Below are 26242 nucleotides of genomic sequence, written 5' to 3'. Positions count from 1 at the left end.
AGTCACTGGATATATTTTTTTTCTGGCAAACACTGACAGTGCTCACTCTCCACTCCCTCAGAAGTATTCTAGCTAGTCGTTATGTTACAAGCACACACATATGCTGATCAATCCACATTCTTATCCTATTGGGTACCCATTTATACTCCTGGGCGGAGTGCAGCATGGTGGACAAAGTGCCTTGCTGAAGGGGGAAGTGTCAGGCTTTGTTGGGCTCGAACCCACAAACTGAAATGACACTCATGTGATTCAGAAATGAGTGCTCTTATCAACTTGGCCACGACACCTCCATATCATTTTCAACCCAGACGAAACCAGTCTTCCTCAGAGTTGATCATCTTTGAAAGAGGAGGTTTCATACTATCAAGCTGTGAGTGTTTATGAAATGATCCACCTTAAGATCAAATGCCTCTATAAATGTTTAAATGCTACCAACATGGATGCAAGTATAAGAACTAATGTACCGTACTGCGTATTGGATTTGCAGTTTTAAACATGCCATCGTTTCATCGCTTTAATTATCTATGGTATCAAACTCACCTGCACAAATGTTGATTGCTTCTGAATAACACAAATATAAATTAGAAAGAAGTTTTGAAAAAAAATGAAGAAAAACAAATTTCTTGAGACTGGAAAAAAAAATGGTGTTTAAACATGGACATACATACAAGAAGCACTACCTGCAGTGTTTGCTGATATTGCATGGCCTCTGAGCTCAGCTGGAACTTGAGGCCAGCAATCTCCTCCTCCATCGTGCTCTGCACCCTGGCCGCCTCCTCCCTGGCTCCGGAGAGCTCCGCCTCCAGCTCTCCAGCCCGCCTCCTCTCTCCCTCCAGCTCCGCTTCCAGGGTGCGGATGGCACCCATCCTCTCCTCCCCTTCCTTCTCTGAGGTGTGGATCCTGCCCTGCAGCTGCTCCATCTCCACCTTGGTCTGCTGCAGGTGCTGCGACGTCTCCGTGCTCACCTGCTCCAGCTTGGACGAGATCTCGTCCCGCTCTGTCCGCGACAGCTCCACCACTTCCTGCATGCGTAGGATCTCCAGGTTCAAGTCGTTGTTCTTCTCTGTGACGGAGAAAATAAAAACAGAAATGCACAAAATGAAGTATGTGAGGTAAACATGGAATTTTTCACTAATTTCATTAATTTTGACTTATTTTTCAAGCTTGGCGAGTCAAGATGTATTTGGCATATTTTTAAACAGCTCATCAATGCCACAGCAGTTTAAAGGGCTTTGCCAGCATATACTGCAGTTAAATGTTACTGATCCACATTACACGAGCAAAGTCACTCATGCTCAGAACTAGCAAACACGAAGAAAGCTACAACTAATATAACATTAATATCCCTACTATATATTTTCTCTGAAATCAAAGATATAAAGTAATATTACATCCAGTCCCCCCCCCCAAAAAAAAAAAAAAATAATAAAATAAAAATCAACATGCTTTTATTCTATGCTAGTTTCAAGCGCCATGAAATTAGCACAAATTTACTCCTCATAAGTTTCTTTTTTACAACATCCTCACAGGAGTAAAATATGATGCTGTGCAATGAAAGTAGCCAAGTCAAGGCATCATCACTGAATAATACATGGAAGTTGTTACAGGAACTATACCATGTAATACAAAACCAAACATAACATAAAACCAAACCCAAATTTCACGATTTCTCTCTCCAGAGCATTACAATGATTCGTCACATGATATATGCACACAATGTTTACCATGCATTGACATTTCATGGAAGCTTCAATACCCACTGATATGCAATGTCTTTTTACAACAGTTCTCATCCTGAAAAGTATCTCAAAACAGGAATTATGACTATACATATTCCTAAATGCTCACTATTCTACATAGTTTAAAAGAGTAAAGCTCTAGGCTTAAAATAATATAAAACTTGTTAAAATTGGACTATTCTAAACCATTCAAAAAGTGATCGAAATAACACAGAGATAGGAGGTGCAGTTTCATAGAAAAGGGAGAAAAGAGGACTTAAAGATCAAGGTCACTCAGGCTTGCTCTGCAGAAGAAACCATGAAAATCACAGTGACCACAGCATCTGTCTTATAAAAAAAAAAAAAAAATATGGTCCACAAAAACTGCTTACATCTTGATTTTGGATTTCTTTCAAGCCACAAAATTTTGACAGAAGGTAAAGGAGAAATTTCTCTGCGAGGTAGGTCAAACTTTAAAAATTTGAGTCAGTCAACCCAAAGAACTATTTTGGTCCATTACAGAGAGGCCCAATCCGCGACTTTTTGAAGGTATTGAGCCGGGCGGTCACAATTACTCTACTTCTTAAGTAAGTACAGTCATCTTTGACTTGTGGACAGCTGTGTTGTCTCATCAGCAGCATAGTCTGTCATCCATCATACCATGAACTCGTTGCGATACAAAAAGCCTGTGAATGAGACTACCTTTGACGGCCCTATTCTCCGTCTCCAACGTCTCGCACTGCTCCCGGAGCGCTGCCAGCTCCTTGCCCAGGGTCTCGGCCTGCTCCTGGTAGTGCAGCTGCTCTCCACTGGTCTTCTCCTGCTCCTCCTTCATCATCTGGAACTGCTCCGTCAGGAATTCCACCTTGTCTGCGTGCTCCTGCATCATCTTCGTCTTGCGCTCCTCGTACACCTGGGGGAAATTTTTGGAGAGTTTCCATCTCTGACAAATTACAGGCATACTTCACATATTATCTAATCATGTGAAAAATTATGACATAAATGGGACTTACTGAAATTCAAGTTACTGGTTTCAAGTTGGTTTACACAATATTTGTGAATATTTGCAATACAGAATTGATAATAAGCCTTCCTGTCCTTAACATAATTGTACGACAACTTTGGTGTTCAATAGAAAAGGATATCAGGAAATCTAATAATTTTACCAGCTAATGAGCAAATGCTCATCCAATTTGAGCTTGAATTATGTAAGTTTGACAGTGAATGTGAGTTTAGAAAGAAACTACATTAAGTCAAAGGATTTAGGAAGGATATTCACTTCTTGCACTTTCAAAACAACTTCTTAGAAGATTTAAAGTTCCTAACAAGAAATGCAGTTTCAATGACTTTTGAAGAGCCTAAGGCAGTCTGGTGAATAAATCAAAGGCTGAATATGTTGCAGGTGACCTGGCAAATTCTGATGTAGAAGTCGGTATATGGAAAAGACCCAACATCGATTTTCATCATATGGGTGTGGGTTACACTGTTTAGTAGAAACTGTTTCACTGGGATTTTGTCACTCAGTCACATAGATCCTTGGCTCCGACAATATCAAGTCTATTCCTGGCTCAAAATTTGTACAAAGACACCGCAAGATATTCATAGATATAACAAAAAGTATAAAAGCGACAACAAGGATCAATCCTCACCTGCTCAAGAGAGACACTCTCCACCTGAAGACGTTTGAGGTCCTCCACCGTGTCCTCCAGTTTCCTGCAGTTCAGTCGTTCCCTCTCCAGGAGCTTCTGGACTTCCTCCTTGGATTCCTCCACCTCCTGCCTCTCCGTCTTCAGCCGCTCCACGTCCAACATCAGCTGCGAGATCACCTCTCCCTGCTGGGTGAGCTTCTTCTCCAAACTTTCCCTCTCCTTCCGGATCGTGTCCAGACTTGCCTGGAGCTCGTCAGCCCTTACCTCGAGCTTCGTCTTTTCCCCGATCAGCTCGTCTCTCTCCTTGTCCTTGCCATCTATTGCTAAGCGGATTCTGACGATGTCCACCTCCAGTTTTTCCTTCTCCTCCACCTGTGCCCTCATCTGCTCCTCTAGCTGTTGTATTTCCATGTTCTGTTCCTGCAGACTCTTCTCTTTGTTCTGCAGTGTCTGCGCCATGCTGTCTAATTTCGCCTGCAGTGATGCCACTTCCCCCTGACTCCTCTCCGCTCGTTCCCGAGTTTCAGCAACGTTCTTAGAGTCACATGAGGACTTCTCGGTCAAAGATTTGATCTCCGTTGACAACATATCATTGGTAGATTGCACATCTTGAACCTTTTTGAGAGCATCATCCCTTTCTACGAGGACATGTGAAATCTGTGTTTGAAGAACATGTGTCCGAGCATCAATTCCTCCATCGGTTTCACAATTACTCTGTTGTAGAGCCTCGGTAGATATACCACTAGAAGGCATACTTTTACTAACCATCTGCATTACTTTCTCAAATTGCAATGTGATGTATTCCTTTTCTTTCTGTACTTTCAGAGCACGACTATCACTGTCCTGAAGCTGTTCCTCCAGGTTTGCTACCCTCTCCTTCTCACACTTGATCAGGGCAGCATCCTCCACTTGTTTCTGGGTGTGGTTCTTGAGCTGATTTTCCAAGTCCTCAATCTCACGTTGCCTGTCTTGACACAGCTCCTCAGTGTGCTTCATCCTCACCTTAAATTCCTCATTTTGCACTCCTGCTGCATGCAGCTCTTTCCTCAATCTCTCCAAGTCCCTATGTGAATCTGTTAATCTCTGCTTGGAACTCTCTAACTCTGCTTTCATTCGAATGCCATCACTTTCTTTGGATTCCGCCAGCTGTTTTGATGTCTCAACTAGCTTGACATGTTCTGCTAATCTTGAATGCAAATCATCCTTTTCACTACTCAGTGTGTTGATATGCCCCTGAAGTTCCTTGACTGATTCCGCATGCTCAGTTTTGAGAGTATCAAGACGTTCATTGAGGACCCTGCTCTTGTCTTTCTCCTCAACAAGACCTTGCTCCAATTCTGCCACTTTGGCCACCATCTCCTTCTCCTGGCTGCTGCAGTTGTCCTCCAGGAGCTCTACCCTGCGGCTCAGGGCATCCCTCTCACCCTTCACCTCCAGATTCTTTGCCTCCGCCTCGGAGAGCTTGTCGAGCAGCTCGTGGACCTTATTGGCAGACTGCAGGTGGTTGGCGACCTCCGCATCCTTGCTGTCCACCATCCCCTCCATCTTCTGCAGGAGCTCTGCATTCTTGTTCTCCATCTGGCTCAGCTTCTCCTCCAGCACCCTGAGGGCCTCATCCTTCTTGGCCTCTGACGTCTGGCTGATGTTGAGCTCACTCCTTGCCCCTGCGAGTTCCACACGCACCTCGGCAAGGAGTTGCTCACCCTCGAGCAACTTGGTGTTGTGGGCTCGCTCCGACTCCTGCCACATCCTCTCCTGACTGGCGTGCTGCAGGTTGACAGCTTCAAGACGATCACACAGGTCACTGTTCATCTTTTCGGCCTCCTCCACTTTCTCCTGAAGGTCTGACTCTTTCTTTGACAGGTTGTCCTTGACATCCATTGACTCCTTTGATGCTTTCTCCAACTGGTACTGCAGTTCTTGTACCTGACCCCAAGAAATAAGAAAAAAAAAAATGCTGAAATGAACATGAATGCAAATTGTCACCACAAATGCTTGATATTCCATGTTCCCCCTTCCCCCCCTCAAAAAAAAAAAAACTCAAAAAACCAAACAAATAAACTCAACAACAATTCTTCTGGCTGTAAGCTTTCAATGACAAATCATAATTTCTTGCACTTTATTTCCAAAATCCATTTCGTTTTCAAGTCAGATCATATGATTTGAGTTTTCTTGGCTTCATGAGCTGCCACTTCATCAAGGTATCAAGAAGTCACAAGTAAAATACCAAATAATCCATTCAATTCCAACAGTGACTAAAAAGGAAAGCTGTGAATTCTACATCATAGTCACCTCAGAGAACAAGATACTATTGAAAAGCTGAGAGCAACATCACCAGCATACCTTCCTCTCCAATTCCGACTGCATTGCGCTCATCCTCTCCTCCGTTTCCATGGCGAGGCGGTGCATCTCGTCGTTGTCCTTCTCCAGCTGGATGATGCGTTTCCGCAGCTCCCGGTTGACCTGTTCGCACTCCTCCAGCTCCGACTGGACTCGCTGTGCCATCTCGGCCTCAGCGCTAGGCCGAGACTCAACGGTGGGGCTCCAGTACCCATCAGCAGTGCTTGGCTAAAACAACAACAAAAATAAAAGAAGACTCCTTTTAATGTTAAGCCCCCTGCACACTACATGACCTGAGGTCGTACAACCTTCCCACCATGAGACCAGGCCATGCTATCTGACCTTAGGAACTGCAACGTGCCTTCCATGTGCTTCAGCACACAGTGTGCATGCAGCTAGCAGCTACCTAGCTATAACACGACCACAAGAGAAGATTCAACGTGCTAAAACCTTCCGATCAGGTCATGCGACCTAGTCCCACAACCTGACACTTGGGTGTTTGATGACGTCAAACCGACAGTCGGGATTCATATGACCTCAGGTCGCATAGTATGCGGCCAGCTTAAATAATAATGACAATAAATTACATTTATATAGCACTTATACAGAAGTTTTTAAGTGCATTACAAAAGATACATAAATAGAACCCACATACATTTTCTTCAACTTCTCTACAATAAATGCAATAATTCAATACAACAAACATACTGACAATAATAAAATTGTTATATTCAATGTCAGCCTTTGACACATTCTTATGGTCAGATTTGGTCAATTATTATTCACATTAAAGATATGAAAAGCAGGAGAGAAGATAAGAGAAATATACGATAAAAGCACAAAAACGAGAATACAAGAAGAAGAAAGAAAATGGAAGAAAAAGATGAGCAAAGGAATGACACACAAGTAAGAAAGCTACAGAACACGATGAGAGCAAAATAGCCGCCCAAGAAATAGGGGCTTCAACTTCACTTTAATGCAATAAGGCTGACTGCCACTTTTTATCTCAACTACCATTGAATTCAACTTCAAGATTTTAGGATTTTGAAAAAAGAAAGAAAGATGAGAGTGCAAACTGTGAAGTGCTGTAATGGTAATGATGATGGAATGATGGAGAGAAACTAGAATTTAAAAAGGGTAAAAAAAAAATATCATGGGAAGGTAAACATGGGGATACAAGCTGATGATGCTGGAGAGAATAAAACACATTGAAACAAAACAGAAACTGAAACATGATAAAGATGTAAGCTCTAGCTGCCATGGCAACCTCACCTGTGAGCTAAGACTACTGAGACTCTCCGTTCTTATGGGTAGCTGCCATGCATGACCATACATTCCTGGCGCAGTCATTACATTGCGGTGGGAGGAGGTTGGCCAGGCTGCATCCAGGTCGTGACCTGATGGAGCCAGGTCAAACTGGAGGTCGTTGAGGTCGTAGAGGTCATTTATCAGAGGAGAGAAGAGGCTTGGATTTAGCAGCAGTGAGTTGGGATTATACCATACACTGCATCACCAGAAACAATGAAAAGAAAAGAAAATGTTTTCATCAGATAAAAATATGCGAAGATGCTATACATAATGTATCAAGAGAACAGATTAAGGCTCACTATTTCCTACGCAATGAAGGAATCTGATACATTAAAGGGGATGGCTAGTAACCGATCAGTGGGAATCAGTAGGAATACTGAGGGATGATTGTTCCAATCCTTGTGGGATTCATTTAAGAGTACATTATATACCTACTGTTGTGTGAAAATTATTTGCTTCAGAACGGTCTCATATTCAAGTAATGTGCAGATTAATGCCCCGTCACTGACCAGGCACGCTAACCAGGAAACATTAAAGTGCACATTACTTGAATATGAGACCATTCTGAAGCAAACAATTTTCACACAACAATAAATATATAAAATGTACTTTTAAATGAATCCCACAAGGATTGGAACAATCATCCTCTAGCATTCCCACTGATTCCCACTGTTCAGTTACTAGCCTTCCCCTTTAAACACATGGATATTGAGAAATATCTACATACATTGAGTAATTGCGGGGTTTTTTTAGTCTACCAGAATGATGTCATTTTCTGTCAGTATCTTTTACAACTCAGGCGTATGTCATGTATGGCTTTGGCACCAAAACGTTCTTGAGGATAACCTGCGTGACGTGGTTGTCGACGACGCATCATGCTATGACGAAACTTTCAAGATACAATTTGGCATTTGTAAGACCAGCAAAAGTGAAAGCAAAAGATAAACAACCTTCCTCCCCGATCCTTCTCATCTCTCTTCAACCTGTCACTCAATATCTTTGAGTCACTTCCCATCCACCCACTTGCCAACTTCAAACCTGGCACCAATTCAAGTATAACACATTGTACAGGGTACTTCACACAGACAAATAAAAAAGTTCTGGTCATTCACTACTGGTAAATGAAAGAATGAGGCAAACTGAATGAATCTGGCCAGGGTTTACGTCAGATTTTTATCTTATTTTTTTTTTTTTAATAATACAAATAGTCACCACAGCCTTCATCAATACAACTCTGGAGTGGGACCATAGAGTTGAGAAATTGCTCAGATGAAAAGAGGGCAGATATTTGGTCGCACATTCAATATGAAAATTCATTTTTAGGGTGAAAATTGGGTCCAATTAAACCAACATCTTATTCAGTTTAAAAGATGAAAATAACATGTCCTGATAATGTTAATGTTATATGGTTCCACCAAAGTGGTGTTCTCTTATGTCAGAGTCCAAAGAAATGTTGTACAGTTGTACTATCACACCTTGACAAAGCATAATATCTTTTTCAAATCTAACCCACTTCTTACTGAAACTGGGTGTACCATGCATTAAATTTAGAATACAGTATCCCTGAAAGTGCACACTGCTGTAGGTTCAACTGACCCATTCAGGGGCCGCAGAATGTGTTTTTTTTTTTTTTTTTTTTTTTTCAGGGTGGGAGCTGTGGGACCAGGGGAGGAGGTATCTTCAAGTAATTGACTTTACACAAGTTTGCACTTAACAAGATTTTTTTTTTTTTAATGTGACTCAAAACATTATAGTGCTAAACTAACATGCAAAAGAGGTAATGCCTATTGACAAAAAGTAAGCCCTTAAAATTGAAGTGGAAAATTTGATTTGTGCATTTCTAAACACTGCATTCCCTTATCACTACAGCAACCATTACTGTATTTGTATGGATGAGTCTTTTTTCATCTCCTGAAGCAGTCAAATATGGGAAATGGCATTAGAATCCTTGGAGAGTAACTACAAATTGTAGGAGAAAATGTAATTTCAAGCACAGCAAAAAAATGTATCACACATGCAAAGTCACAACATAACACATTTGAAGACAATTGATCATCCAGAATAAATTGCAACAATTAATTTTGATCGCAATCAAAGGAAGAAACAAAGCTTCTGCCCATAACAATGGATTCTTCAAATTCATGAAATTCTTCCGTCGAGATGTTTTCATACTCAAAGTAGCTAAAGGGAGGGCTAGCCCCCTCCCCCCCCCCCAAAAAAAAAAACAAACAAACAAACAAAACTACCCTATTGAGAAAGGTATCCTTGATTATAAAGCTGTTCAATAACAAACAGGCAGATATTTGTGCCAACTCAAATGCATATCTCACCTCAGTGGCATATTGCCATTTTCTTATGAATGCAAACAAATACACAAAGAGTCAAACTCCAATCTTAAAATTTGTCAAATCTAAAACACAACATGAGGACTACCTCCAACTTTGATGAGCGTACATCTTCAATGTTCTCGGCATGAGAAGAAAAAAACAGGCTCTTGTTTTAAAAAGACATAAAAACAAATATTATATGTCTACACAGCACATTTGATGCATTATCACACAAGCCATAAAATGTTGTGAAAATAATTTTATGGAATTTTGATGATAAAAATTTGCCAGACGATAAGCTTTGAATTGATGTATAATTTGCCTACTTCATCACAAGGAAAGCATTTTCAAAAAGAATCAAAACATCAAAAAACTGTACATCAAGTGATATTGCCAAAGTCGGCTTTACACAAACTTTCTTCCTTTTATGATCTCTGACTTAATAACACAGGTAACGTGATGACATATCCCAAATTAAGAGTGTGTTTTGATGATTGTGACCGCCACATAACTGTGAAGGACATCTTGGAATGGCCGAAGAATGAAACACTGAGTGATATCTACTTGATTATTTAAACAATGAAACATAAGACCCCCTCATATTTGTCTGACTTTGCGCAAAAAAGTCACTGATCTACTAACAATACCTTTTCAGTCAACAGCATGTAAATTTAGGGGGGGGGGGGGAACACTTCCCTTCCAAAAATATGTCTTCCCTACCAAGAATATATCATGTTCCCATTATGCAAACCCAGCACCACTCACCTTGTGACCTTGTGATTGTTGAAGCACTGCTGCAGACTGTCCCCTAGCCGATGGTGAGTCAGGCTGTAACGGATGAAAGCCCTGCCCCGCCCAAGGGATGTCTTCACCTGCAAAGGAGAACATTGCAATATTTAAGGTTGGGGAGTGACTTCCCTGTTGTAGTGCCTCATGCCACACTTTCTTAACCCATTGAGGATGAGTCCTGAGTATACTGGGGCAGGTGTCTATATGGGAAATGTGTGTTGTAGCAAAATCAGTCCCTCCTTAACAGGTTAAATTGTTCAATAAATTTATTTACACAAGGAGCACATTCAAGGAAGACATCAACATCTTCTTGACATTCTTTAGCATTACATGTATATTCTACTAAAATCCACAATGGTTATTGAACATAATAAACTGACAGAGTTTCAAAATGTGTGGTGCATAAGGGCCACTGATCAAATCTTCACTGTGAAAAGTCAATTCCTTATTGATGCCAACACTGATTACAAGGAAAAGTCTGTAAGCTAGCCTACCCCAGTGGCCTCTTTTGCCATGTTCGATTCTAAACAGGTCTACTCTTTCATTTACCTTAATATGGATTCATTTAATAGCCATAGATTAGTGTATCATACAAAGAAAGAGTAAATCAGGAACTTTATGTATTTACACACCATCAAATAGAGGAAATGGAATTCAAGCAGCTAAAAGGCTATAAAGTCATCCAAATTATGTTCAATTAATGACAGATGAGGGATTCTTACCTCGTTCTTTCCTCGGACAAAATGAATGCCATCATTGAGACCTTTGACTTTGTAGAGGCACTGGTAGATATAGTCCCAGTAATCCTTTTTGCCGGCGAACATCCCAGATCGTGCAGAAGCTATATGGTTAAACAGACACTCAAGAGTCGGTCATTCCTGCTGATCACACTAGACCCTCAGCGTACGAGACAGTCCAAAGAAGATTTTTTTTTTTTTTTTTACAGTGCTACGAACTTGTATCGCTCCCTCCCACTCCCTGAACGACAGGGGAAAGCTTAATGGGATGGTACAGTATTGGTGGAGATGAGAATTGCGGATTTAACTTTTTGCAAGATATCAAGGAAACATTTATGATATACTACAGAGCATACCATTTTAAGAGGAATTCAAAGTTTATTTGATGTAAATCCGGTTTGGAATGACCGAAACATCCAAAAACAAAGTAAAACAAAGCGATTGTAATAAAGTGTGGGTCCCACACTTTATTAGAATCACTCTTTTTTGGATATCTCAGCCATTTCAAAACCAATTTTCATCAAATAAACATTGAATTCCTCATAGAATCACATTCTCTTTCATACAGCTTTTATTTCATAAGAGGTTTCTTATTATCTCACAAAAAAAAATGTTAGAAACCTGAAATTAGGTCTCAGCCAAAACTGTACAATCCCTTTAAATACACAACTAGGTTACACAATATTTAACGCATGGGTTGTCAACCTAAATGCAAAAGAGGCCAAGGAAATCAATTCTTGCCCTCCACAGATTACATATGGTTGTTGACTGTTCAAAGTGTCACTTCCCCATTCTATCAGTCCTGCAGTTTAAAGGTTGGAGGGCAAAGGGGGAAGGGGTGGCATCACTTAGAGCATTCTAACATTCAAGTTAGGAAAGAAAAACAACTCGTCTATGATTCTTCTCCTCATGCAAGAAAGGGGGACAACTTCATGATGAAATTGATAGCGTCACAGAATATCTTTAAATGGATTTTCCACTCACATTAATATGGCTGCATATATTTCCACCACAACCACATAGTACTGATGCATCAAGTACAGAAAAAGTCACAAACAGATCATAATTTCTGTCCTGCTACTGCATTTTTAGTTTTTCAAGCTCTAAATTTGCAGACATGATGTGTTTAGTTTGGTGTAGCCTCTCTCTCATTCCTTGTAATGAAATATCCCCTTCAATGATAATGTACATTGAATTCAACTTGGTAATAATTTCTTGTGCTGTATACTTGTACCTTACAGATTTCTTAGGTCCATCCCCCCCCCCAAAAAAAAAAGCTCACCTACAAAAGAAAAAAAAATAGTTTCATTACCTTCTTCAAATGCTAGTTTTTAGGTTGTAGTATCTTATAAATCATGTAAGGAATTATGCAAGATGTGCAGAGTGCTTATGCGGGCGAACTCAACATTCTTACGCTTCATATCAATCTGCAGCATGTACTCCAACTTGGCACAGAGCTTGTGGAGAGGGACACTGTCATCGGTGATTGGGAGCTGGGTGTCAGCATACTGCCTCTTCAAGTCCTGGATGAACTCTAATAATGAAAGCCAAGAGTAGACATGGTCACAACAAATCTGTCCCCCATCAACCCCATTCCTCTAAGATCCATTACAAGGTAATCCATTCAATGCCAGTCTAATCTTGCATATATACATGAAACATGACTGGTACACAAGAGGAAAATAGTTTGCAGTAGATCTCAATTGTCATCTTTTTTTCCCCCTTAACCCTTTGAGGACGGACTGATTTTGCGACAACAAGCACTTCCCATGCCTACTCGGGACTCGTCTTCAATGGGTTAATATAAAGGTTGTGAGGACATTTGTCATGATTTGTAATGCACAATCTCTGCTACAAAGGGAGATACACTGTATGCTTCATATTTGTCACTTATTAAAATATTTTTTCATGCAAACATGAATCCTTCAAAATAAACAAGTTTTGGCAATTCCACAATTTTCTTTGTTTTCAATTTGGACTTTCTGTTGCTAATTCTAAGGTAGAGGGCAACGAGATGAGGAAACGCTTAGCTGTTGAGATTTACAGACATATACTGTACATACCAAGATTGGATATTTACATAAAGATTTTAAGTGCCATGACTTATCCAGGCAGATTGGTACCATACTTCTATACAGATACCTGTACCTAACTCGCATACTGGTCAGGCTCACAAGCTATGCATCATCGTCCAGTTCACCATCAATGAAAGACCAGCAAGTTGGAATTGAAAATCGCGCATCTGCTCTACTAATGTAAAGTACATGCCGCTATAACCCCGGCGCGGGGCGCTGTAACCAGCAACAGCCCTACTCAATGGGGTTGGGGTCGCTGGTGCGGTTAATGCCACTATAAAGTACACTGCACTGTACTGGCATGTGTGTCAAAAATTGCACTCTGTGAGTATGACATTAATCATGCCCTTTTTTTCTTGCATTCCACGTTTGTTGGTTTAGGTACAACACACTGCAGACGGGGTGATGCTGGCTCTACTTGTACATCAGCTTCCATACATCAATACTTCAACACCGATTTTCTGATGTGATCATAAAATCATCTTATGCACCTTTAAATCTAGTATCATATGCAGATGATGAAAACCAATCCATTCACTGCTGAAAATTGCAAATAAATGAACTTGTTTGCATCACAGAACCTGGTCTGAAACGGAAATTTTGCAATGATTAATGTAAGCATTTACATGTCACAATCCCATACACCCAAGTATAAACATGAAACATATTACCGGTACCTGTTATCTCAGAAATGATCTTTGGTGCTCGTCCGAGAGCCATGGTTGGGTGGTATTCTCATGAAGAGATGACCTTCTGTGGAAAAAAAAAAAAAAAACATGAGTTGTTATCGAGTTCAATGAATTCAGTGCTTTATACTATACTGCAAATTAGGTACCTGGTAAACATTGTTGGTAGATTTATGAATATTCAGGTCTTATCAATATGAGAAATATTTCTCTCATTAAAGTCCAAATGGACAATTTGAGCAAGGAAGGATGTCAAGTTACACTCCAGCCCATTCAAGCTGCCATCACTGGCGAGCAGTAAGTGGGTTTGCAGCACTCAGATATTATTATGAATGTCCAAAAATGATTTAAAAAAACTCCTCCAGACAAACTGATTTTTCTGCCTGCATACTACCGTCAACTGTACCGGGTATTAACTTTTAGTCCGAGGGTCTAGGGCCTAGATAGGCCTACCCCAATATAATATTTCATTGCATCCGCAGTAGCAACGTAATATTGCATAAAATTACCAATTCCAACAGACCCTACATTCTAACAATGTATTAATAGTATCTGTACATTTTATGCCCCTTGCTGCCTTTTGGCCTTACCTTATTTTACAGTATATAGAGGGCAATTTATCTATTGCTGGGGGAGCAGACTTGGACAACTAACCCGTTGATCTAGAACCTCTAACGACAACGTTACTTTAAATACACACAAGGTGTTCATTAAATTTAGGCCTAACCATTAGCTATTTTATTGATCAATTTATAGGAAGTTGCCCTTGCCGGAGTAGGTATAGGCACCTGGCCGTATGCCGCAAACTGGGCTGTTAACCCTATATCTGATAATCAATGATAACAAATAGGATCTACACATTAGCAACTGTCTGACGTTTACTTTTTGTCCAGCGCTCCACATTCCATGTTTCCGACATCTAGGGAACACTATATTAACATATTCGTACATCGAACAGTCAAGTGCAATTTTGTTACACACCACCACCACACGTATACTTACTGTATTAAATTCTCGATTCTCCGTCCTACGAGCCGAACTCGAACTCTAACGTTACTTGCTCCGATCCAGCTCCGGCGTACGGCGGTGGCGAGTGGAATGATTATGTTTTGTACATAAATACACTACCGTACTGCTTGTTTTTCATCAAGTATCGCAAGTCAAAGCATACTGTAGTAGATTCTGCTCGGGTCACGAGAAATCGCGATCCACCCCTTCGCTGCATACATCCGTGGACAACACTAGCACTAGCTACGTACAAGGACGTCCCCGGACGCTTGTGAATGTGAGATAAAATCATAACAATGTTCCATGCATGGGAAATCCCGTGCATGCACCTTGTACCTTCCTGGCTGGGACGATTATGCTACCTACCTGTATGTAGAGAGCAACCTCGTAACCAGTGGAATATGATTGGACTACGCGACCATGGATATGGGAGTACGCTTACAAAACGGCACACAGTATCGCACCGAGGCTCGCACTTTTTTGAGGGATGCAACGCTTGAAGAATAAGCATGAAATGTTATCGGCTGAGAAGGAAAACGAAGATGGAGAAGAAAGAACTGATGGAGAAGATGGATAAAAAATGAAAGACGGTAAGAAGGAGCTGGAAGAGGAGGCAGAAGAGGCAGCGGAGAAAGAGAAGAAGGATGAAGAGGAAGAGGAGGAAGAGAATAATATACCAGAAGATAAAGAAGAAAGTGGAGAAAGTGAATGAGGAAAAAGGTGAAAGCAACAAAAAAGAAAATATTTTTATATGTCCATATATCGATGATGTATATACCATATTGCCATGTTCTTTGCCTACCATTAAGTAAGCCTACTAAGTCAGTTTCCGAGTTTGATGTTGAATATCCTTCATAACCCTTTTCCATCTAGTTCTGATGGTATTATTTCGTATTTGAAATCGTTTCACGTATTGGTTTTATTTTGCTCCACAGCATTTTTTTTTTTATTTGTCTCTATATATCAGCTCAATCCCTCCGCCTAGGTGCTCTCATGTTTCACTTTTCTTTGTTGATATAAGTACATTTAAACCTTACGAACACTGTAAAACACACACACACATACATATTGTATATATATATATATATATATATATATATATATATATATATATATATATATATATATATATATTATCTTCTAATTTCTTCTTATCTTCTTATCTAACAATGGCATTTAACAAAGTCCGCGAATCTATCTAAATTTTGTGCGGTTGCCCTGTATTTGTACTTGATTAGCTATCATTATTTCAGTTACTTTTGTGATATATTCGCATGATAATGATCATCCATTCAATCTTTCACTTTACATCTTTTCTCTCTCTCTCTCTCTCTCTCAGTTTTCCTCACAATCTCTTTGTGTTCTGCAGTCTCATGTGTGGCATTTCTTTGACTGAATTTTATGAAATGCATGTATACTGCTTGCATCTCAGTTTGTTGGGCTAGAGAAGACATAAACGTGTGTGACAAGTAATCTATTGATAAATTTCAATGTCTGTATTAGTAAATCACATAGAAAATCGTGTTGCAGCCGTCTGATCTTTTCTGTATGTCTTAAATAAACCAAAAATCGGTCGAATTTGATTAACTCGTTCTCATCGTTAGATTTTCTTTCACTCAACAGATCACAGTTCATTCTACAACACATGTAATAAAAAAGAGTCATTGTTCTCTTCAGTTCATTGTTGATATTGACTTCAATTTGATTCAATCGAACCGATAAAGCGTAGATTTCATGTTTTAAAAAAATATGAAGTTTAATGCGATGATATAAGATTCACTTTATTTCAATTCAATTCCAGCATTGTCTCCTGTCGGCTGCCTTGTTTTATAAAGTTTACGTGTTTATTCATTATTCTCACGAGCAATAATGACAAAAAAATGAGTCATAATTTTTTAGTGTTTGTCTGAAATTAATTTGTGTTTTACCAATCAAAATCACACACTGTTTTTTTTTTCACGAAGTAATCTTCCTTATGATATAAGCTTTTGTGAATAATTACCATGATGAGAGTGTGTTTATAGGGAAATAATGCTCCTCTAATCTGGATGATAATGTATGAATTATGTACATTATTTATATTGTCTGTTGTAATTGTTCTGTTTGTTTCTTCTTTATTTTCTTCTTGTTGAGTTGCTATGACAACGTGATGTTGGCTGTTTGTCTTATTGAGGCAAGAGTCGGGAGATGGATCGCTGCTGCTCAAGCTCTTTCTCCATCTGAATCAAGAGACTGACACCGTCAAGCACCGACTGCACCAGCTGAACCTGTGGATCAAAGAGCAGGCGGGATTTGTGATGATTGAGACAGATATCACTGGACTATACTGTAATAAACGCATAAAATAAAAGCATTATTATAGACCTAAATTCTTCATGATATTGTTATGGTATTATGATTATGCATGTGCGTGTATGACTCATGAGTCGTCTATGTGCATGTGTGTGTCTATGCTAATATAAAGATTTTTTTTTTTTCATGTGTGTAATAACATAGGCCTATCATAGGCCTTACATCTTGTATTAGTTATACTTCCGTAAAGCTATTTAGGACGGTACTATTATACAATTTTCATTGTTTTGACACTTTGTACGGTGCGTATTATACCAAGCCACAAAAAATAAAGACCACATAGGAGTTAATTCACTTGTACCACGCCACACTGACCTCTGAGAGCCCGAGTCTGTCCGAGTTGGAGATATCGAAGATGCCATTGGTTGAGGCCGTATCCACGCCACCAGTGCCACGCCTCTGGAGGCGGAGTCTCTCCAGAATCATGTCGAATCGAGGATCCTAAAACAGCAGTTGACAACTTATGTATTTCATTTGATCGACACTTGTACTAAGATCCATAGCCTGTCATTTTGAATCAGCAGAGCGTGAAATAAGGAACGCCAAATAGGCTGAAAATTAAATTTCTCATATTTGGATACTCACTTTCCCCAGTCTTCTCACTTCACTTTCGATGCACTGGAATAATTTACTCTAAAGCCAAGATTTATGGCTGCAAAGGACATGTATCTTAATGATGCACAAACAAAATCAAAGAGTCGAAGAAGATGATTTCGCACAATTAAGACTCTCCTTTCATTACATTTGTAATAAACACTATACGAAATCACCAAATCGCCTATGGTGACTGCCTGCGATGGTGACTTACAACTGGGCGGAAATTTATGTGTAATTTATGTTTGCTAATCACAGCTAAGCTTATTACCATGACGATGATAATTATTCTTCTGATCACTCTGACAAGAAAACTGTGATATTGATTCATCATCGTCGTTACTGTTGTTAATATGGGTATATCACAGTGATTGGGCGTTGATGTAGTTCCCATGTGAATGCACTGCATTTTGGGCTATGTTCATTTTATATCGATACCATACAAATCACTGATTAAACGATTTCATGAAGAAATGAAGCTCCTTTGTTAGACGAATAAATATCACAAAAAGAAAGGAATATGTAATGGATGTGTGTGTTCGACCTCGTTGATGATTTTAAAACAGATTAAAAGCCACTTTCTTTGCTTAAATTGTCTCAATGCAATGAAGGTTATTTAAAGGTTATTTTTAGACGATAAGAGTGGCTAGCACGTGTGTATGTACCAAGAGGTCTTGTTAGAATCAAGAATCTACACAGCTCAGAGAACTCCGATTGCTGTGCATCTGGCTTGTAATCTATTTGGGCAAAATTGTTGAAACGACCCATTTACTGAAGAGGATTGACATTCAAATGCCATGTAATTAGACTATACGAATTGTATATTTAGATACTTGTATTAAGCAAACTTCATATAGGTTTGTTGGTTTTGCGCTGTCAATAAACTGATAATTAATTTTGATTATAAGCCTCACTTTAAAGTCCTCAGCAATTCAACGAGAGGTGTGCATCACAAAATTCATGTATGATATATCATGTGCACTTCATGTTGGTCTGTAAAAAAAAAAGAAATATAGATATTTGCCCGCATTTAGCGCTCTAGCTGCTGAATGAATGTCCCTCTCACCTTGCTGAGCAGTGGTATTTTGAGATGAACTCCCGCACGGAGCCCGGTGCCGAGATTGGAGGGGCAAGTCAGTACATAGCCGAGATGTTCGTTCCACATAAACTCATAACCGGATTTCTTGACCAGTCGTTCGAACTGCCAAGGAAATATAGAGGAAGAAGAATCCAGCAAGAAATCAACACTCAAGTCATTATAAGGGTGACACCTATCGAATTTTCTCGCTTTATTGTTATTCTTCATTCGTCTTCCAACGTCATATTCGTATCATTATATCCCAAAAATAATCATTCACCAAATTAAGGTAAATTTCTAAATGCTTTAGTTAGCATTTTCTATGATTAGAGAGTTCTCTAAGATACTTTCCATAATGATATTTGTATCTGCATTCAAAGCAAAATTCCACAGATATGAAAGAATTCTAAATAGGCAGTAATAATCATGCAATATAGACAATATGTAGCAAATGAGCCTTTCCGCTTTAAGCCGCGTTTCATATAGCTTTGTCATAAAAATAAACCGTATAGTTATTCCCGACGACCATCACGACAATGGCAAAATAAAAGTTAAACTATGTAATTGCAGACATTGCTTTTATGAAGATATCGTGGACAAAGAGGGCATAATAATAGTACGAAATGTGTCTATTCTTTATACAAACCTACTTGACAAAGTAAATCACAAGAACCTTTAGGTATTAAGTGACTCAGCATGTATTATATTGGATAAAAAATACTTCATTGGAGTGGGGATGGTGTTTACTGTGAGTGCGGCATTTTTATGAAATAGTGCCCAGGTAGTGCCGCGATATCCAGGCACTACCTGGGCACTATTTCATAAAAATTTGATATGATGGCAACTCTTGCTATAGAATGGCAATTGTCAAGGTAACGACAAGAATCCAGCTTCCTGATTGGCTGTTGTATTGGAAGTTGTCACTCTATTAAGTATTACTATCTATAACATTCTTCATGAAATGGTTCCCTGGTGTGAAGATCGAGGGCTTTTAAAAATGGATTTATTCCCTGCAGTTAACCCACTCAACCAGGATCAACAAAAAAAGCTATTGATATTGCTTGCAACGAATGTGCGAACGGTCGTGCAGAGTCAATACTATTGCCATCCCACAGAACCGATAAAGGAGTTGTCGTGCATGTTACCTCCTGCAACCCTCGGCAAAAACGTTCGAAGACGCGAACCATATTGGCGCCGGTTTCCATGGAGATAATTCTCGTGTGATCTTCCTCATTGATCCATACCAAGAAGTTCTTCTGATTATTGTGCCTTGCAGTGGGATGTGCGTGAAGAAATAAAGAAGAAATTCATATACAGAGGTAGTAGATATTATGAGAGAGGAAAAGAAAGAAAAATAAAGGAATTCAGATTTACTGCTTCAAAATTGCATTAGCGATGAAAATATTGTAAGCTCTCGCAATGAATATACTAGTATAATACTCATATAAAGGCTTACTAGTAGATGTGCGTTATTCATGTTCGGGAATCGCACTACACACATAGTCAAAATATACTAAGTGATGATGCAGTACTATTATTAATTCCTGCATCCTTCGGGCAGATAAAAGGAGATGTTATACATTTTGATTTCGAAGCGTTGAGGAAGTTGGCTATATCAATGAGACAAAATCACGTTCAAGATGCCTGCAGTTCCATTCTAGTCTTCCAATTTTATTCTTATCCAACATAGATAATCATGCTTCCACAAACTATACTGCGACTATTAGTATCCTATTACTAATATAGACAACTTCTATATATATTCTACTACATTGCAACAACAACTACAACTACTACTACTACTATACTACTACTACTACTACTACTACTACTACTACTACTACTACTACTACTACTACTACTACTCCTACTACTACTATGCATTAACTATACTACTTGTAACACTAACTATCAACACAACTTCTAAATTGCTACTACACTCCAAATACTATACTACCACAATCACTACCACTGCTGCTGCAGCTGCTACTACTACTCATGGCCGGCGGAACCGTGGGGACTCACCCCCCCCCCCCCTCCCCCACTTTTTGTGCACCATACAAAGGAATACATAAGGTGTCATCACTTTGCCCCCCTCCTTTTTTTTTTAACCCGGAAGCACGTAAGTGGCACTAAAAAGAAATAGATAGAGATCTTGAAGTGTGAGCGCGTTAAGGTTATGTTTTTGCGCTGAAGACCCCCTTTTTTTTTTTTTTTTTTTTTTTTTTTTTGCTTGGCAGCTGAAGAAACCTGGAAGTTGAAGGGGAGAGATGAGCTGAGGACCTTTTTTTTATTATTTTTTTTTATTTGCTTGTTAGCTCATGAAACCCGGAAGTGCCCCCCCCCCCCCTCCACTTTTGAAAACGCTCCGCCGGCCCTGCTGCTACTACTTCTTATACACTACTACTACTACTACTACTACTACTACTACTACTACTGCTACTACTACTACTACTACTACTACTACTACTACAACTACTACTACTTAACTACTACTACTATTACTACTACTACTACTACTACTACTACTGCTACTACTACTACTACTACTACTACTACTACTACTACTACTACTACAACTACTACTACTTAACTACTACTACTATTACTACTACTACTACTACTACTACTACTACTACTACTACTACTATGCTACTGCTACTACTACTGTACTATCCACTACTACTGTACTATTAGGACTACTACTACTTCTATTAGGACTACTACTGCTATGCCTATAAGACCTTCGATGCTGGTTAGCAGCCCGAGGAACTTACCAGATACCACGGGCATCGGGCCAGTCCCTGGCCATGCCGGCACAGGTAAGGAGAGGAGAGACCGGCTTGTCGAAGAGAAAATTGTCATCAATGAGTTGCTGCTGCTGGTCATCGGTCATGCTGGTCAAGGAGTAGTACTGGCCGGACAGATCACCTCCTAGACCGCTCAGGGCCTGGCAGACGATCTAATAAGCATTGGCATGGAGAAAAATGGAATAGTATTCACGTATTTTTGCTTTACTTTTTTGTTTTGATTGTATTGCGGATTTGGGATGATTTTTCATCTGGTTTCGCACTATTAATTTGTGGACGGATTTTTGCCTTTATGATTATTGTATCGCCAAGCTTGTATCTTGCAATACTTGACAGACTCAACGTCTATACACGGGCCCAATTAAACTCAAACAGATATTGGGGGCGGGGGGAGGGGAGGGCTCTACCTCTTCAACCTTGCGTCGTTCGGCCCTGCTGCAGGCTGGAGGAAGGCCGAAACCCCTGATGCTCCGCCCAGTCCTGACACGCGAAGATAACACGTAGTTTGGGTCGAGTGACACGGGTCGAATGTGGCTGAAGTCGAGGTCCGTTGGGTGGATGTTGTTTGGGCCGTAACCGTTGTGTCGATCCTGAATGACGAGGTCGAAAAGCTCCTTAAACACCTGTAGGGATCATTCAAGAGGGTTTGATGTCAGTGCTTGATCAGACTCAGAGCAAAACCCAAACACAAACACAAATGTGGAGTGATTGAAAGCAGCAATAGTAGCACAGATTAATAGAACACATCAGTGAAAATTTGAGGAAAAACGGACAATCAAGTCCAAAGTTATGATGTATAGTATATACATAATATATATACATAAATAAATAAATAAATGCATATAGCATATATATATATATATATATATATATATATAAGTTTCGGTGCCGTCATCTTTGGTTAAGAAGACTAGTACAGTTCATGACGTGACTATGGACAACAATAAAGAGCATATAAGGAGAATTCTACAAAGTTTCATTTTTCCGAGTGAAAGGACACATTCCTTCGACTTGTTACTGACGTACGTTAAGGGTGATATTGGTCCCTCTGCTCTCTGAAGGAAAGGAGTCAAACGCACAAGATTTCGTTATGCTAGAAAAGTGAAAATAAATATGTTGAATTTTCTCTATATTTTCTTTACATTTTATATTGTTGTCCATAATGACAATGATTTCCTTTAACCATGGAGCTACTGTAGTTTCATGGCTTAACCCAGGAGTTACAAAATAACGGTATTGTAACGAAGCCCCTCTGTGCGTTCTCCCTGTCCGAAAAAAAAAAAAACCACCCTGAAACAAGTCTCGATTAAAAAAGAAAATCATATGGAAGGTTTCCATAACTGTAAACGCAAAGGACCTATTCTTGACGTAAATTGGCCTAAAATGTTGAAAGTGACATTACTTGATACGAAGAGAAATACCAAGAACCGAGAAACGTTTCATTGACATGTGAAGTGGAATGGATGAATTATAGGACTTTACAGTTTCAAATTTTGTATAATAATTGGTATAAATTGTTTATCTTTTGTTATGCTGCTGCATATTTATTGAATCGGTATTTGTTATTGTTGAAATGTTCATATAATGTATGATGTTTGATGTAATTGATATGTTTATCAATGTGATTATAATTTAGCCTTCGGGCTACTACTTTGCATGTTTGTTTCAATAAACCATTATCAAATCAAATCAAATCAAATCAAATGCACGGTGTCGATGCAAATACTTCTCACGTCTCTACTGGCTTGCGCACAAAACTTGACTGAATTTTCTTACAAACGAATTTATTGATAGAAACACATATTAGTTTCTTTACATAACACGGTAGTGTGTGTTTAGCCGACTACTGCATACATTGGTAATGAGAGAGTAACAGAAGATGGGAGCTTTCGACTTACATTATGCACACGCCGTAAGTCTTCACTTACCTCGTATGACTCCTCGTCTCCCGCTACCATGCCAACCGTCATGATGAAAGGATGTCCCGGGTTGTCCACCCCTGTCTGGATGCACTGGTCAAGGGTCCAGCCAGAGCTAGTCTTCCTCTCGGACAGCTCCGAGTAGAGCTTGACCGTCAGATGCTTGGCCATGATGTTGTTGTGCTTGACCAAGTCCGGGAAGCACGAGATACCGACGGGCCGGGGACGGGTAAGTCGCCGCTGGCAGTAGGAGTCCTTGCAATTGCGATTGTGGATTCTGCTGTGTCAAAAGAAATTCGTAAATCATTTGTCAATGGATGAGTTGAGGGCGGTGAGTTGGCTCAGTCGGTAGCGCGTCTGCCTCACGATCATGCGGCCCGGGTTCGAACCCGAGTCTGGACTGAGCAATGTTGTGTGTAAACATACCGTCCCCTCTAGCAAGAGGCAAAACACTCTGTCCCTCGGATAGGACATAAAATGGAGGTCCCGTGTATGAGAGAGTCACAGCTCATGCACGTAAAACATCCCGCTTCATTCATTCATCGCAAAGAGCAGGGTGTCTAACCCGGTGAAGTGGTCCCACCCCACATCCAACTGGCATGGACCCCATGGAACGAGACCAGCTTAGTGTAGCTGAATATGGGCTATCCAGCCATCTTCACAGATGGAAAAAGAACAACAACAACAACAACAACAACAACAAGGGGAAAAAATGTGAGAATCTAACAAAGCAAAGAAGAGGCATAGAACATTGTCCGACAAAACACTTAACTCGCTCTTCTCATGCAGTCATTACACATTGAAAACTTAACATGAGATCACACAATAATTGTGAAGATATTCAGCAATAGCTTCAGATTCACTATACTTTCACTGTAATCAGTCGTTGGCTTTTCAACCTAACATTGCCTTTCTCTCTTGGCAGAACCCGCTGAAATCTCGGCTTCGCATTCCTGCATTCTTGGCACTGCAGTGACTTAGTTATCCCTTCTTAACTCTGGTTATCACAGAGTTTGAATCAACTCGTAGAAAAGTTCAAAACAACGAGTTAATACTCACTTCGGTAATCCACCTGTTCGTGGAATACTCACCCGTAAATTACCACGCTGGCTCCGAATATGGCTCCCATTGCTAGCGCTGCGCATTTTGGATGATCCGCTAGAAACTGGAAAACCGCGTCGACTTGCTTTTCCATTATGATCTTATTTACGTTTTCTTTTAGATGAAATGGAATATTTTATGAGGGAATGACTCGAGAATCATAGCATATCCATTCGTTCGGTGGTGTTCTATAATTGTGTTCGCTTGTTGAACTATAGTGATTTGTTACTTCCACCGAATCGTTCATTCACTGATCTATTGATGTGAGGAATACAGTGTTTTGACCTTGGGGCCCCAGTTGTTACAAAAATCGCAATCATAGAAACTCTTTATTACGTCACAAACGCAACAATCTCTGCGCGCAGGGTAGCGCCAAGGAGCTTCAAGCTCCTTGGTAGCGCACGATTAGTTGGGCAGATAGCAATGATTGGTCGAGCTGCTCACATCCGGCGGAAAGTATGACATTTTGCATAAAGGGGTATTTTGGGGCGCTGATTTAAAAAATTGCCGGATCCAAGAGATCTGACCACAGGATTGGCTGCCATTTTGAATTCCAATATGGCTGCCATCACAAAACATATTTGAAGATCCCTGTCTTCAGTTCTAAATGAGCTGTGGCACCAAAATTTGGTACACAACAGCGTATTGACATCTTGAATTTGATGACAGATTAATTTGAAGCGTCTGACAAACATTGAATGGCCACCATTTTGAATTCCAATATGGCTGCCCAGACGAAATGTTCAAAATCCCTATCTAAGTTCTAAGTGACGATTGACGCTGAAATTAGCTGCAAACATGTATTTTAACATGCTAAGTTAAAAATGGAATAATGTGATGTGTCTGACAAACGCAATGCTCGCTATTTTGAATTCCATTATGGCTGCCAAGACAAACATAATGACTAACATTCACGGACATGCAAAAAGTGCAACAAAAATAAAGCTTAATGCACCTTTCACTGACGTCACAATGTAAATACTAGCAGCGCGCACTCAGTTGTCAGTTACAAACGCGCGTTCAATCAGGTAGCCTATTTTCACACCCGAGATAGAGATTTTCAACACTCCAACATGGCGACTGTGTAGAAAAATTCAAATTGGCTGCCGTGCAGCTTGTCAGACATATCAAATAAGTCTGTTATTGAAGTCATCATGTTACCATGCTTTAAATGTATCAAATTTCAATGGTCTATGTTATTCAGAACTAAAATATGGATCTTTAAATGTTTTGTGATGTCGGCCATATTGGAATTCAAAATGGCGGCCAACCCAGTGGTCAGATCTCTTGAATCCGGCAATTTTTGAAATCAGCGCCCCAAAATACCCCTATGTGTATAATTTCATACTTTCCGCCGGATGTGAGCATCTTTTTCACATAACTGCCCCACTCAGTCGGCAACAACGTAGAAGATGCTTTGAATCCTCTTGGACGGACGGGCATACTCAGCGAAGAGTCAATATTTTTTATTTTCATTTCATTTCATGTCGTTTCATTCATTCATTTAAAGACGGCAACAAGATCCAGCCAGTGGATGTTTTTCAACATGTCCGTGCATGGATAAAAACACATAGAAATATACAATACAATACAATACAATACAATACAATACAATACAATACAATACAATACAAAAAGAAATGAAAGAAAAAAAAATAATCAGATACTACAAACAAACACACAACATGGTGAGCATGGTAAGTAACAAGTAACAAGACAATGTAATGATTCAAAATTGAAATAGAGAGAGA

The 26242-nt window shown here is 39.8% G+C and overlaps 2 protein-coding genes across 3 annotated transcripts in view; both read right to left on the bottom strand.

Moving 5' to 3' along the window:
- The window catches only part of LOC140237851 (uncharacterized), a 46473-nt gene extending 31697 nt beyond the window's left edge, over positions 1–14776 (bottom strand). Inside the window, 10 exon segments of the mRNA XM_072317783.1 lie at positions 681–1063; positions 2421–2631; positions 3368–5293; positions 5711–5935; positions 6980–7211; positions 10108–10214; positions 10854–10972; positions 12283–12402; positions 13621–13696; positions 14632–14776. Coding sequence (XP_072173884.1) covers positions 681–1063; positions 2421–2631; positions 3368–5293; positions 5711–5935; positions 6980–7211; positions 10108–10214; positions 10854–10972; positions 12283–12402; positions 13621–13663 — 3366 coding nt within the window. The 5' untranslated portion in view covers positions 13664–13696; positions 14632–14776.
- A 1563-nt stretch (positions 14777–16339) lies between these two features.
- On the bottom strand, positions 16340–24771 carry LOC140237850 (creatine kinase B-type-like). 2 transcript variants are annotated; one of them, XM_072317781.1, is made up of 8 exons: positions 24482–24771; positions 23400–23670; positions 21879–22094; positions 21439–21623; positions 19807–19930; positions 18650–18784; positions 17305–17430; positions 16340–16904 (listed from the first exon to the last, which is right to left on the bottom strand). In XM_072317781.1, the coding sequence occupies exons 1-8, from the start codon at positions 24583–24585 to the stop codon at positions 16803–16805; spliced, it is 1263 nt and encodes a 420-aa protein (XP_072173882.1). In that variant the 5' UTR covers positions 24586–24771; the 3' UTR covers positions 16340–16802. The 2 variants fall into 2 exon arrangements, with proteins under 2 accessions (XP_072173882.1, XP_072173883.1); XM_072317782.1 differs by having other exon boundaries at positions 23400–23667.
- Between the last annotated feature and the right edge of the window lie 1471 nt (positions 24772–26242).

Source organism: Diadema setosum, chromosome 14 (assembly GCF_964275005.1).
Source record: "Diadema setosum chromosome 14, eeDiaSeto1, whole genome shotgun sequence".
Taxonomy (NCBI): Eukaryota; Metazoa; Echinodermata; class Echinoidea; order Diadematoida; family Diadematidae; genus Diadema; species Diadema setosum.
Note: the sequence above shows the minus strand (reverse complement) of the source record. Positions and strands in the feature narration are given on the sequence as shown.